The following is a 14,489-nucleotide window of genomic DNA, read 5'->3' on the forward strand; positions in this document are numbered from 1 at the left end:
GTTTCAACGAAAACTCCAATATATATGCACATATATATGTATATATGAATATATAATCTTTAAGAAGGTCTACTCAAACTAAAAACTAGAGGTCAACATTACTGTTCTTTTCCCTCTGGGTCTATACCAGACACCATGAACACTGGGAAGCCACACTGCACCATTAACAGTTAAATTAAAGGAAACATTCTAAAGAGCTTGAGCCACAGGTTCCTTGTCAGGCAAGGCAGAAATTTTCTGAATGCCCAACCTGCTTTATGCTGGAGCCCTGGATCAGTCCAAGACTCTGATAGTGAGAGCTGAGGCTCAAGTAACCAACTGCACCCCTGCCAAATTCTAGCTTAGCAATGAACTCATCACCCTAAGTTCACGTTTGCTGCTCACGTATACCACCCCATCCCTACCATGTTTTTATCTTGCTACTTAGGGTGACACTTTCATGTTAGAAAATTAGAAAAACACAGCATAAGTTCCATCACAAATAGTGTTTGCAATCTTGGAGCATATGCATTCCAGAGGTGACTATTATCTGGTAACTGCTATTTTGGCAAAGCTGAGGAATCTTTCCATGGCTCGATCCAGACCCTGAAATTTGTTCTCTGACAGCACTCTACAGTGAGGACATTATAGGACATTGCATGAGGAGAAGACAAGGAGTTGGAAGCTTCTGAGCCAATGACTTAACCCCTTTCCAACTCCCCAAGGCTCATGTTTCAACTGTTCTGGCTCTCTGAGCTACTATTTGGGCTTATAGGCTGGGAGGGCTTTACTGGTTATAGGCTGGGCTTCTCTTTCTAGAGGAACACTGTGTTCTATGGTCCTTTCTTAGTGCCACCATTCCCTTCCCTAGGCAAAGAGAGTCCCAGTTGAGTCTTAACAGGCATGTAGGCATACAAGGTCACTAGTCTAGAGGTCAAGACTGTTGGAGTGTTTCATGGTTAAAGTTCATTATCAAGTTGACATGATTTAGAATTACTGTGGATCTCAGTTTCTTTTCCTGACTCTGTTGTAAAATACTCCAGCAAAAAAAACATCAATGGAGAGAGAGCTATTTCAACCTCCAATTCAAGGGTATTCATCATAGCAACAATGTTAAAAGCACAGCAGGTTGATGCTACTGGCCACATCACATGCGCAGTCAGAAACCTGAGAGGGAGGTAAGCTAGTGCTGGGCCCACGTTATCCATGCCAGGGTCCTGGATTCCCATCCGTGGAATAGTGCCTCTTTTATTACAGTGGTCTTCCCACATCAATGAACTTAATCCTCACACTCATGCACAAAAGCTAAATAATCCTTCACAGGCAAACATACCTCAGGGTATATTCAGAATGGTTTAACACAACAAGAAAGACATATCATGAATGTGGGTGTTTCAGTACCCTGGACTTGGATCTTAGGGTAAGTGCATCCCTCTGCTTACAGACTTCTACAATGTGAACTGCTGTTTCAGGCCTTCACCACTTCCCTGTTAAGACAGACTGTGCTCCCCAACCATAAAATAAAAGACCCTTTCTCCCTCAGGTTGTTTGTTTATTATCAGTGTCCTGAGAAAAGTTACTAACAGACTACACTATGGCCAGTCATTTTACTGCTCTGAGTCTTAGTTGCCTCTCCTCTTTCAAGAAGAAAAGACCATATTAGTTGCTTATTAGCTTCTCATACTTAAGTCCTATAAAAAATAAACGTTAAAAGAACAGTTTCCCATCTCTCTCTCCTCATTTGGAGATACTGATTGGTATGTGGAAGAAGACAAGTGTAGAATTCTAAATGTCAACATGTAGCACAGGTGATTTTGATGCAGGAGCGCCCTTGGTCACTCTAGAAGACATACCGAATTGATTGCCTTTAATTTTATAGTTTATCGGTAAAAGCATTTACTTGGTCTATAAGTCTGGCCTCAGAGAATGTGTTACTACACTAAGATCAAAGCACACAATTGACCATTTCCAGTGGAGTACCAGAGACAGGAAATTCTTTCCTGTGGAGTTAAGTCTAAAGTCGCTCTAAATCATGTTCATCCATCACAGACATGTGGAATTTAATGACCTTCATTTTGGGTCATTTCTTACGAGTAAAAAAAAAATGAACTCCTTCCAAAGCTATTTTAATAGCTCATTTTGATGGAGGTACATTGTTTATAGGAGAACACATCAAGACAAAATTGAGACTGGCAAAGTCCCTCTGCAGAGAAGCAATGACTGGACTTGTGTCATTTGGTCCCAAAGCTCACAACAACAGCGAGTGCAATTTTGATCGTAAAAACCTGTATAAAACATCAGGGTTACATCCCATGCATGGACTCAACTTTCAATAGCAAATAAAGAGTAACATCGAGGCCTTTTCTTGATTAATTTTTGGACCTGGGGATTGACCAAAACACCTCCTTATGTACCAACCACATGTTCTAGCCTGAATTATTGCTCTAACCAATAACTACTCTGGGTCAGAGCTTCGTATGTTTGGTGCAAGTGCTAGTTCTTAACTGATAAACAGAAGCAGATCTGTATTGTTTTCCCTTTGAGACACTAATTTACTGCACAGCTGAGGATGTCCTGGGATCATAAATACTTGCTTCAGCTTCCTGAGTGCTTAGAGGACAGATGAATATTGCCTTGCCATATATGGTAATCTGTCATTTTGTTTTTTATGATTTTCATGAACTTTAGTTGGGAGTAAATTAATTCACCAACCTCTCAGTAAATAACTTGGTAAGTGGATTTTTTTAAAAAGGCTTTACTATGTTTTAAAGTGAGTGTAATTGGTAGAGTATCATTAAAATCTTGTGTCCAGAGGTGACACATTGTGAAAAACGTGCCTAGACACCTATATCTGTGTATTACTTTTCTCTGACAGATAAGCAGTAAGTGTTCTGGTTGAATTGTTGTATGGAAAACCATGTCATTTTTTTCTGGTTTATGTTGCATAAAAACAGTATCATGAATGTCAATAATACGACAGTACATGTAGCTGTATCATGGGTTTGCATTTTCCCAGAGAATGCTTCTGTCATGAGCCAAGGTCTAGGATGTCTAGTACAGCTCTTCTTGGGGCCGCTATGGTTTGAACTAGACATGACCTTCTTTCCCTTTTGTTGACTCAGTTCCTTTTGTCTCTGCCATGTGACAGTCAGGCTGTGGTCTTACGGGCTCCTTGTATTGTTAAAAAAAAAGAATCTCAACCACCCCAGAGACCACAATCTGGGAAGAAAGGCAACCGGGCTCAGTTTATTATCTGGGAGTTATGGCTGAGACAAGGATGGTTTGCTACAGGGTTGAATATTCATAGGCAATTCCATATTCCTCCAAAACCTCCAGCCTCAGAAGGATTAGCACTTTTGATCTGGGAGTTTAAATGTTTTTTCCCTTTTAAAAATAATGCTCCATCTTAAATGATATCATCTGGATTTTTCAACTGAGTCCCATATTGTAAATGGGTCTTAAAAGATCGATTGAAATATTTTTGAATGAAAGCACCATAACACAAGTCAAGGACAAATTCAGAAGTAAAGTAAAGCCACATTGCTTCAGCCATTTTGTTTTCTGATCTTTGTTAAAAAGTTAAACAGCTTTCATGGTGAGTATAGATTAAGCGTCATAATTTTTGAATGCCAAAAATTGCCACAAGGCTTTATATTCTTAGCTCTTGTTATGTTCTGTCCTACATGTACTTTATGTTTATGGTAACTAGTGGGATTTCAATGCATGCTATCAAACCTCTAAAAGAATTAAGTACTAACAAAAAATATTCATATAGTGTCATGCCAAAATGCCTTTAAAAATCTGTATATGTATCCCTCTTTTTTAAAAATAAAGTTGTAAGAGAAAAAAAAAGTTAAACAGCAGGGTAGGTAGCTTTGGAGTAGAAAGACCTGGACTTAGACAATATGCCTGTCTGCCTATCCCAATTTAGGTTTCCGTACTTACAAAAGTTTTATAAACTTCTTGAAGTTGTCCGTTTGGGACCTTGAAATAGAGAACATAATGTTTACCTTCTGCTTTTACTTCGATTTTCTCTGAAGATGAAAGGTTAAGCTGCTAAAAGCAGTGCCATATAAATAAAAACATTATTGGAAAATAGGAAGCACTATGTTAATTATATGAAATGCTTAACAAATACAATTTTTCCCTTTAGCCGACTGACTTTACACACTATAGGGCAACTCTGTTAACTAGAGAATAGGTGAAAAGAAAGGCTTGAGTCAGAGCCAACTCCAGACTCTAGAGGGAAGGAGGTACAAACTCCCATCCTAGGAGTTCTCGACCATAGTTAGCAACTGGGAGAGGGAAGCTGAGCAAGCTCTGGTAGAAGGGCACACATTTATATCACAGACAGCAAGGCAGGTCTTGCTTTCTTGTTTTTAAAGATACAGAAGGAAAAGCAAACAACAAAACAAAAAGGTTCGAAGGGTGGGTGGGTGGGCAACTGAGGACTGGGAAGTGAGGGTGCAGGGGGTTCATTACGTGAAATTTCTTAATAAATAATAAAAATGTCAAAAATAAAAGGACACAGATTTAGCTAGTAAATCTACACCAGTACTAGGAGAGGATCAATTTAGAAGAGGTAGAAAGAGGGATGGATGAATACAATCAGAACACATTATGTAGAACTTTTTAAAGATCCAATGACAAGAGTCTCATAATATTTATACTTGTGATTGCTGTGAAGAAACAAGGTGAGTTATTTTGCAGAGTATAGTCAATCTGCAATAATTTAATTGTAAGGATACATGAGTGATTTGGATATGAGCCTGCATTCTTCACATCTCTGGGGCCAGCAGGGACATTTATTTTTTAGCTTTGTGACATTAATCATCCATGAACTTAGTACTCAGGCTACAGTAGATGTCCCATAAACATTGATAGATTTGAATCAGAGATATCAGTAAGGCAATATTGGGCTGAGCTAATATGGTTTGTTCCTTAAGAGAACTGGGTTGCAGATTTCTCCCTACTTTACACTGTATTGATTAATTATGTGCATGTGTGGGCATATGTTCAGGTGCATGAATACACACATGCATGTGTGGATAGAGGCTAGAAAACAACTTCTGGTGTCCTTTGTGAGCATACCTGCACTTTTTCTTATTGTTCTATACCTAATAGAGTAGGCTAAGTAAGGATCAGTGACTTAGGGATGTATTTGTGAACCTCCTCTGCACCGAGATTGTAAGTATACCACAATGCCAGTCATTTTACATGGGTTCTAGGTATTTATCTCAGGTTCTTGAGCATTTTATACACTGAGCTGTTTCCTCAGTCTTATTTTGTCATTTTCCAACTTGATCTCTAACAAATTTTCTGGCTTCTGTAGGCAGACAGATATACAATTAATGGCATTATATAAAAATTACCTAGCTAGTGTGTCATAGATCAAGAATTAATGTCCTTCACTGACCCAATGATGCACTTAATTAGACCCAGAACCAGGATGATGAAATAGCCCTGTAACAGACACTTCTATTCCTTTCTCTTTTATGCTTGTTGGCCAATTCCATTGAGAGATCAGTGTCAAAGGACATGACATGAGACACCAGTAATTTCAGGTCTAATAGATAATGAGAAGTACAGAGTTGGAAGATCATTGGGTTTGGAACTAAGTTCACCTCCTACATAAAGTGGAGAGTCGAAATTCAGAGTAGATTGTTTTGATAAATTGGTGATGATTTTAGGGCTTCCTCCATCCACAGAGAGGGAAAGACTGGAATCCAGGGTCAGTAGCTCCACAATGTGGAAGTTTCCATCATTGATTGTCTCCACACTGCATTGAAAAGAGAAGGAAAAAGAAACAACCTTACTCAAAACATAGTTAAAATATGAACCTCAATAAACTTAGGATATCCTGAAGGAGGTACAATGGCTTTTAATTTCTCAGGATCTGGGTACAAAATAAAACTGTTCTCCCACAGAGAGAACTGGGAATGAGTACACTTATTACCCAGCCCCATTAACTGTGTTTATGGAAATCACAAATGATTACGTACGTTTTATTTTTATGGGACAGAAAAGTTCTATTTACTAAGAGACAGTCTATAACTCCAGAGGGTATTAAGAAGCGTTTGTCTCCTCCAGAGCCTTTACAAGGTTGCTGCCTTCGGTGTGCGATGCAGTGTGTTAGTACCAATCAGAGTCAGGCATGCAGACAAACCAACTTGATGGGATCTCTGCCTTTATTTCAAATTTGATAAATTGAATACGTTAATTTCTTTTGTATTTTTTTGAGGGATGCCTCTGGAGCCAAATTACTGTGAAGAAATCTTTTTTCAGTTGAGAGCTGGCACTGATAGTTAAATAAAATATTTAACATAGAAACATATCATTGTTTTGCCCATTTCCTTTTAAAAATAATTTTTGACATTATAATATGATTATATAATTACAGCATTCCTTTTTTTCCCCTTACATGCTCCAACTTCTCATGTAAACTGCTTTGATCTTTGAGATTTGTGACCTTTTCTCTTTGTTAGCACACACACACACACACACACACACACACAGACACACACACACACACACTCATACACTCACACACACACACACACACACACACAAGTTATCAAGTCTTCCTTCTAAAAATCTATGAAAGGATTTGTAACATGTTTAGAGGCAGAAATATTAAGGGATTCATGTTAATTAATAGGCAATGAAGACTGAGACATAAGATGATGTTTGGTGCAATTTGTTAATAGGTGCTATATAGTTTTAATTGTGTTTAAGCTACACTTAGCTTTGGTGTTACACTGGGCTGAAGAGTTAGTGAGCTGCATGCTCACTGGTATGGTAGCAACACTCTCCCAATTCAGTCCATATACAAGAGATCTCATAGCAGAAACTGTTTAAAAGAATGAATGGTGACCATTAAAACCCAATAGACTGGAAAACTCTCTAAAATAGATGAATAAAAAGTTAGGACATGGACATATGTGGGAGTGTATAGAGACATTGTTGGTCAATAGGAATGTATAACACTGGCTACAACAATGATTGTTTAATTTTCTGGTCTAATATTTAAATGTTGCAAGGCAGTCAAGCCTGGGAACCAACAGAAAATGCAGTAACATTTCTGGTGCTCTCGCCACTGAATCTAATCATATTCCACTGTTTATGGATCGAAACCAGAAATGTTCTGATTTGAGGACAGATTAAATGTTGTGCAGAAATATGAAAATGTTTTAAATTCTTGGTACTGTGGTTAGAAGCTCCCATGTCTGTGGCTGTGGAGACTGCTCCATGGGCTAAGTGCCTGTCATGAAAGTGTAGTGACATGAATTCAAATCCCCAGTACTTACATGAGAAGTAGGTGATACAACAGGCCTCTGTAACCAAGTGCTGAAGGAATGATCACAGTTGGGCCTTTAGGGCATGCTGCTAGAAAGCTTAACTGAATCGGTGAACACAGTTCAGTGAGCAATTCATAGAGCGATGCCAAGAGACACTTGGCCTTAACCTTTAGCACAGATGCACACACACACGAGTACACACTTGCAAAGCCCCCACATCTCTCTCTCTCTCTCTCTCTCTCTTTCTCTCTCTCTCTCTCTCTCTCTCCCTCTCTCTCTCTCTCTCTCACACACACACACATACAAACACATACACACACCACATAGCCACATAGAAAAGAATTCTTATATGTAGAAATCTTTGATAGATATTTCATATATCATTTAAGAAATAAATGTATGGGTTGAAAGATAGATAAGTGGGTAAAAAATACTTGTTTTCCATAAGAATTTTTTTCTTTGCTACAGGTAGGCCATTACAGAAAGCTACAACTCAACAAAGGGCAAAGGGACATATCAAAAAAGCAAAAGGACATATCACGCTCTGTGCCCAGCAACAACTGATCCACCTATAATACTACCTAAGGCCCAGAGAGCACTGAAGAGAAGAGGGCAGAGAGATTGTAAGCCAGAGCAACCATTTGTGGTTGTGTTTCCTAGACAGGAAAGAGAAGCTACACTCATGAAAAATAAACAACATGCTGCTTCTAAGGACCATAAACTCAACAAGGACTAAAGAAAGGGGGAAATCTCTCAGGGCCATAACTCTATAAAAAGAACTGTAGGCAATGAAAGAATGCCAAGAGCAAGAGATAGAACATTCCCCAGGGAAGAACTTCACAATCGCTTATACAGTACCAAATGGTCAGTCTGAAATCTTATATATACACGAGAAATAATTTCGACTCTGAGTATGTTGTACTTCTATTTTCATAAGTGAAAAATATATCAGCAATTAAAGAAATGGTGGATATGAATGTGAAAGTCAACTACTCTTCCATGGGAGGGGCTGGATGAAGAAAAGGGAAGGGAGGTAATGATGCAATATATTCTATTAAACCTTTCTTTAGAGATTTGTTTTATGTATATGATTGTTTTTTCCTACATGTAAATCTGTGCATGCAAGTGTTCAAGTGTTCTTGGTAAATCAGAGGTCAGAAGAAGGCATTTGAGAAGTGAAGGTTTTGGTGATTATATTTTCATTTCAAATTATAAAAAAATTCAAGAAAATTACCTGTATCAAAGAGACTGATATGCTGAGTTTCACTGTCAGGACTAAATTGGGAACTATTTGGATTTGACTTTTGATTATTTGAATTCTTATGAATTTAAAGGATCTGAAGGTGTTTGCAATCCCATAGGAAGAATGACAGTATCAACTAACCTGAACTGCTCAGAGCTCCCAGAGGAGCCACCAACCAAAGAGTGTATATGGCCTTATCTATACGGCACGCTAGAGATGTACCAGAGTGCTGCCTTGTCTGGCCTCAGTGGGAAAGAATGCCTTTAATCCTGTAGAAACCTGATGCTCAGGAAAGGGGGATGATAGCAGGGTGAGGCAGGACTGGATGAGAAGGAAAGGGGTGAAGGGATGGGGGTGAAGAACTTATAGTGAGGGGACCATGTAGGGAAGGCAGCATTTAGAATATAAATTAATTAATAATTAACAAAAATGTTTAACAAGGTATTTTATTTAAGAAATTTAAGTTATTTTATGAAAACACATGTTTGTTTTCTCTGGTGGATGCTATAAATATCCCCCATACAGATAATTTTGTTTCAAAAATGAATAATTTTACAAGCATGCATAGCATAAACAAGCTAAATATCAGATTTAGTCTCATCATCACATTCAGCAAAAGCATTATCCAAAAAAACTAGTCCTAAATCTTAAGGAAAAATTTGATTTAGTTCATCTTATAAAGTCGATGGTAAGATAATGCTAAAAGATCAACATAAATATAACTTATTTGAGATATACTTTACTTAGGCTACCAAAAGTTAAAAAAACTGAAGTACTAAAATATAGAGAAACACAACAAAGTTAGTAGCCAAGGTCATATCCAATTGACGCTAACCCTGAGATCCTATACAACTTGAGGTGGTTTTTTATGGATGTTCTATAAACATTAGCCTTAATTAGATTATAAATATTAATAGAGAAGCACTTTTTTTTCTCTTTAAAATTTCAAAGAAAAGGCCCATACTGAGGACTGGGCACTTGGTCACATATTGATTTTAGACAATCAATTCAGACATGTCATTGCTAATGATAGTGTTTGGTGCCGTAAAATTGAGTGGTTCGAGACCTTCAGCTTTTTGTGCTCCCTGATGCAGGGTGCCTGCTGGGAGGCCAGAGGAGATTCATTTCATCAGTATCTCCATTTGCTTACCTCAACCATTTTTTTGTTCCCCGTCTTATTTGCTTTTGAGTTTTACATCTCCAATGCAATCTAAATTGTAAGCTCCTTTTCAAAGCAGGGGTCATCCATTATTTATTTCTGGATACTGTTAAAGATCCACACGAATATCTCCTTGTGGATGTTTAATAAACAGAAATCAAGTCAACATAAATGAGACATGTTTAGGGTAAGAGGAGCTGTCAGTTATAGCACTGGGTGATAGAACACATGGGTTTCTGGCATAGGTCGAGAAAGTTTCTTAAAGATACATTTTATTAAGAAACGTGGAACACTGAGGGGCAGCATTAAAGAATGAGAAAGGGTCTAGGTTGTTTAGCCTGTCCAACTTCTAATGAAACATGTGTGGAGCATGTGTCATAATTTTTTCTTCCTTAGAGAAATAAGAGCAATAAGGGTACCAATTATCTGCTACTATCAGTGAAGTTCTGCTTACAAACATGGCACACACTCTATTAGTTCTCTTGAGACTCACCGGAGCTGAACACCTCATTTCCAAAGGTGACTCAAGCTAAGCAGGCCTGAGAGCAGAGAGGCCAGCCCGGGGTGTCTGTGCTTCTATCATGTGACCCTTTCTAAAAGATTAGTTTCCCTTCAGTAAGCTTGTAATTAGGCAACCGCATTAACCTGCTATCCTCAGCTCTCAAGAACAGTCACATTTTAAGTGAACTTATGTGAGGATTCTACAACTTGACACATCTAAAAATTACTAAATTACAAAAAAAAAGTAATTTCACGATGAAAGCCTGGAGGTTATACGAATGTATTTTAAGTGCGTCTTCTGCAAATTGGGTCTGGATCCTATTTTCCAATTTTGAGTGAGATTCATATTACGATTTTTCTCTCACTGAATGATATAAATCGGACAAAAGCCTGCTAAAAATTATCACGTAGGCTAATTCTATCTATGTAACTTTGCAGTGGAGAAAGTTCTGATACAGGCCGTTTAAAAGGTTTATAAAATTAATGATACGGTCCTTGTTTGTTAAGAGGGTGGTGTATCACAGGATCAAAAGAGACTACCTCAGGCTGGCAAACAGTTAACAGCTAAACTGGTATATCACGTTGTCTTGTTTAGTATGAGATGCATCGGGCAGTTTAAGGTTGCTGTACCTATCTATGTGTTCTGTTAAAACGGAAGTATGGCAACCCCCACACTTTCCCTGTAAGACTGACCTAGCTGTCACTGAGTTTGGAATCCATCACAGTCACCTCCCTCCAGACCCAGGTGCAATGCACAGTACCCACTGGGGTCAGGATAAGTATTGATAAATCTCTTCCCACCACTCCCCGAGGGGATGCTGTAATTGGGGACTCACAAAAGTAGCCACAGAACCACCCAACTTTGCCCCATTCAAGTGGGAACATAAATTTCATTTGGTACCATTAATAGGCAACTTAGGTTCACTCCCCTCATGGATTACCTAAGTATTATTTGGGTTTCTGCGCTTAAAATGGGTATAAGAAAACCATGCAATTTTCCAACTGTGAGGTTGGCTTCATAAAAACCAAATTTGGAACTTATTTGTATAAAGGATGGCTACTGATTTATTTGAGTTAATTTAATAAAGAGCCACTTTTCTGAAGTTGTTTGTCAGATGATGGAGAAGTTTTCTGGTAGAATTTTTGCGGTCGCTTATGTATGCTATTATATCATGTGCAAATAGTGATACCTTTGTTTCTTCTTTGCCAATTTGTATTCCCTTGACCTCTTTTTTTTTTTTTTTTTTGTCTTACTGTTTTAGCTAACACTCCAAGTACTATATTGAATAGATATGGGGGGAGTGGGCATCCTTGTCTTGTCTCCGATTTTAGTGGGATTGCTTCAAGTATCTCTGCATTTAATATGATGCTGGCTGTTGGTTTGCAGTAAATCAATTTTATTCTGTTTAGGTATGGTCCTTGAATTCCTGATCTTTCCAATACTTTTCACATGAAGGAGTGTTTGTATTTTGTCAAATGCTTTTTCTGCATCTGAGGAGATAATCATGTGATATTTTCTTTGAGTTTGTTTGTATAGTGGATTACGTTAATGAATTTTCATATATTGATCCAACCTTGCATCCCTGGGACTAAGCCTACTTTACTTGATCATGGTGAATGATGATTTTGATGTGTTCTTGGATTCAGTTAGGGGAATTTTATTGAGTATTTTTGCATTGATAGTCATAAGTGTGATTGGTCTGAAGTTTTTTCTTTGGGTTGGGTTCCTGTGTGGTTTAGGTACCAGAGTAATTGCGGCTTTATAGAATAAATTATGTAGTGTTCTTTCTGTTTCTCTATTATGTAATAGTTTGAGGAGTATTGGTATCAGGTCTTCTTTGAAGATCTGGTATATTCTGCATATAATCCATTTGACTCTGGGATTTTTTTTTGGTTGGGAGGTTTTTATTGACTTCTATTTCCTATGAAATATACTTTGGTATGTGGCATCTGTCTAGAAAACCAACCCTGCTCTGTGGCCTTTATCAGTTCCTGACTCCAGGTTTGTGCCCTCGCTTCCCTGCATGAACTACAAGCTCTAAGATGAAGAGGATGGCCTTATCAGGCATCACTGGGAAGGGAACCCCTTGGTCATATGGAGGTTTGATGTCCCAGGATAGGGGAATGCTACACAGCTGACGCAAGAGTGAGTTGGCAGGTGGGGGAGTACCCTCATAGAGGCAAGGGGATGGAGGAGGGCTTGTGGAGAGGAAACTGGGTAGGGAGATAATATTTGAAATATAAATAAATAAAATAACCAATTAAAAAAACAATCCCTCTCATACCCCCATGAAGTTATTTATGTCTACTTTGTGTATCAAAGTGTTTTTTAGAATACTTTTTCTAGATTAGTTTTCTAAATAATGTATCTTGATCAATGGTTTGAAGAAGATTTGTTAGAATAAAATGCACCGGAATAGACATAAAGAACCTCTACTCTGTGAGGCAGGGAGATTCTCAGTAGCCTCTTTATCTACTGCTTTCCAGAGATGAGGTCAATTCATAATCACCATCAGGACCAGGGACTGGGCCCTACCCTCTGTCCTGTTCAGCGCTGTGGCATTTGCATGTATTCTTCCACAGTTCTATGACTTCATGGGAGATGTCAAAACCTGCCCAATGTTAGAGTGCCCATGCTGATGCCGTCCCAGACAGCACATGAAAATGGCTGAATGCTCATCTTAAAAAGGATGTAAGCATCCTGTCTCTCTCCAAGGAAGACTATCTTTACTGTTCCACTGTGCTCTGGCTTTTCCTTCATCTCTATTTCTGCTTGTCCACCTTTCTCCCCCTTCCCCCTTCCCCTTTCCTCTTCTGTGTCCTCTACTTCTCCTCCTCCTCCATCTTATATAGTTCAAGAATGTAGACAGATTAAAGCTTAGGAACCTAGCAGCTCACAGCAGAGAATGCTATGGAGTCACAACAGTTTCCAACATCCAGAGTTCTGTACACAAGTAAGGTAGAGCATTCTGATTGGCTAATTTTTCATTGAGTTTCTGAAGAAGCAGTCTCATTTTGTGTATGATATTAATATTTATTGGAGGAAATTTTTTAAAAAAACTATCAATTTATGTTAATAGCAGTTAAAAGAAAGTTGCTTTCAATGAGCAGTAAATTTGTATTATGTTTGAGAATTATAATGTAGTTTTAGCCTCTGAATAGTGTTGAATATAGTATTGTAGTTATGCGTTCAGTCATTCTTCCCCCACTTAATGAAGACAGTATTGCGTCATTCTATATGGAATTCTCTAAAGGAAAAAGGCAGACATGTTTCTAGAACCTGCATTTGATCACTTGTTACAGGGCTCACTTCATTTGCCCTATAGGTTGTGAGGTGTTAGCAAATGTTTAACAGCCAGTCACTAGGGAGAACGCACCTCCGTTTGTAGCATCTGATGATTGCTGTGATAGAAATATTGTGGACATTGTTGATATCAAAACATCACAAAGCCTGATATGTGTCTCAGGCATGTCATGAGCTCACAGAACAGCTTACACAATTCCAGTCTACTCCACAGAACCAGCAGTACCTGGGAGTTTGAAAGACACGCAAAATTTCAGATCCTGGATCCCCTCAATCAGAAAGGAGCAGAGGGCCCCAACGCAGCCTCTCCCACTGCTGACTGGTGTTCCAGATGTTTTATATATATATAAAGACCACAGTCTTCTGTGATGATGTAAAAAAATAAGCTGATAACATATGCTACTTTGTACTGAAAAAATATTCTATATCTTTTGTTTCACCAACATCCATGCAGGTATAGTAACTGTCCTGTTTTGTAAAATTTTAGTTTTTATTTGTATAAATCATGTCTCTGTGTCTCTGTGTGGGTATGTGTTCATGAGTGTAGATGTCTGCAGAGGCCACAGGTACTGGAGACCTGGAGCTGGACATAGAGAGGGTCTAGGTTTTCTTAGTGTGGATGTAGGCAACCTTCTGTAGGAGCACCCAGTGTCCCTGTTCACTGAGCTATAGCTCGTCCTCATAACTTACAGCTAGGTAGCTGTTGATGAAGTTTCCAAAGTGGTTATTCTCTTAGCAAAATGACTTTTGTTTCATCTAAGAAAACATTTTTTATTAAAAACAATATTCTATTTATTAAGATTAGAAAAAATAACCTTTGAAGTAAAACTTATCGATCTAGGTGTGACCTGTGAAATCTTTCTGCCTCTGCCAACCCATGTGTCACAGTAACCGATATGTGATTGTTAAGTGAATCTTAAATGGATTTAAGTGAATAAGTGAATTTTTTAAACTAAAAAATAACCCTATAGGAACAGTACATACATATGTGATTTTCTCTAATAT

At 38.3% G+C, this 14,489-nt stretch overlaps 1 protein-coding gene across 4 annotated transcripts in view; it reads right to left on the reverse strand.

Moving 5' to 3' along the window:
• The window catches only part of SLIT2 (slit guidance ligand 2), a gene marked incomplete at both ends in the record, with an annotated part of 320,456 nt that overhangs the window by 2,268 nt on the left and 303,699 nt on the right, over nucleotides 1–14,489 (reverse strand). For all 4 annotated transcript variants that reach the window (XM_080940387.1, XM_080940386.1, XM_080940384.1 and 1 more), the window contains one exon: nucleotides 5,604–5,758. In XM_080940387.1, the coding sequence (XP_080796513.1) occupies nucleotides 5,604–5,758 (155 nt within the window). The remainder of the gene's footprint in view (nucleotides 1–5,603; nucleotides 5,759–14,489) is intronic.

Source organism: Micromys minutus, assembly GCF_963924665.1.
Source record: "Micromys minutus genome assembly, chromosome: 1".
NCBI lineage: Eukaryota > Metazoa > Chordata > Mammalia > Rodentia > Muridae > Micromys > Micromys minutus.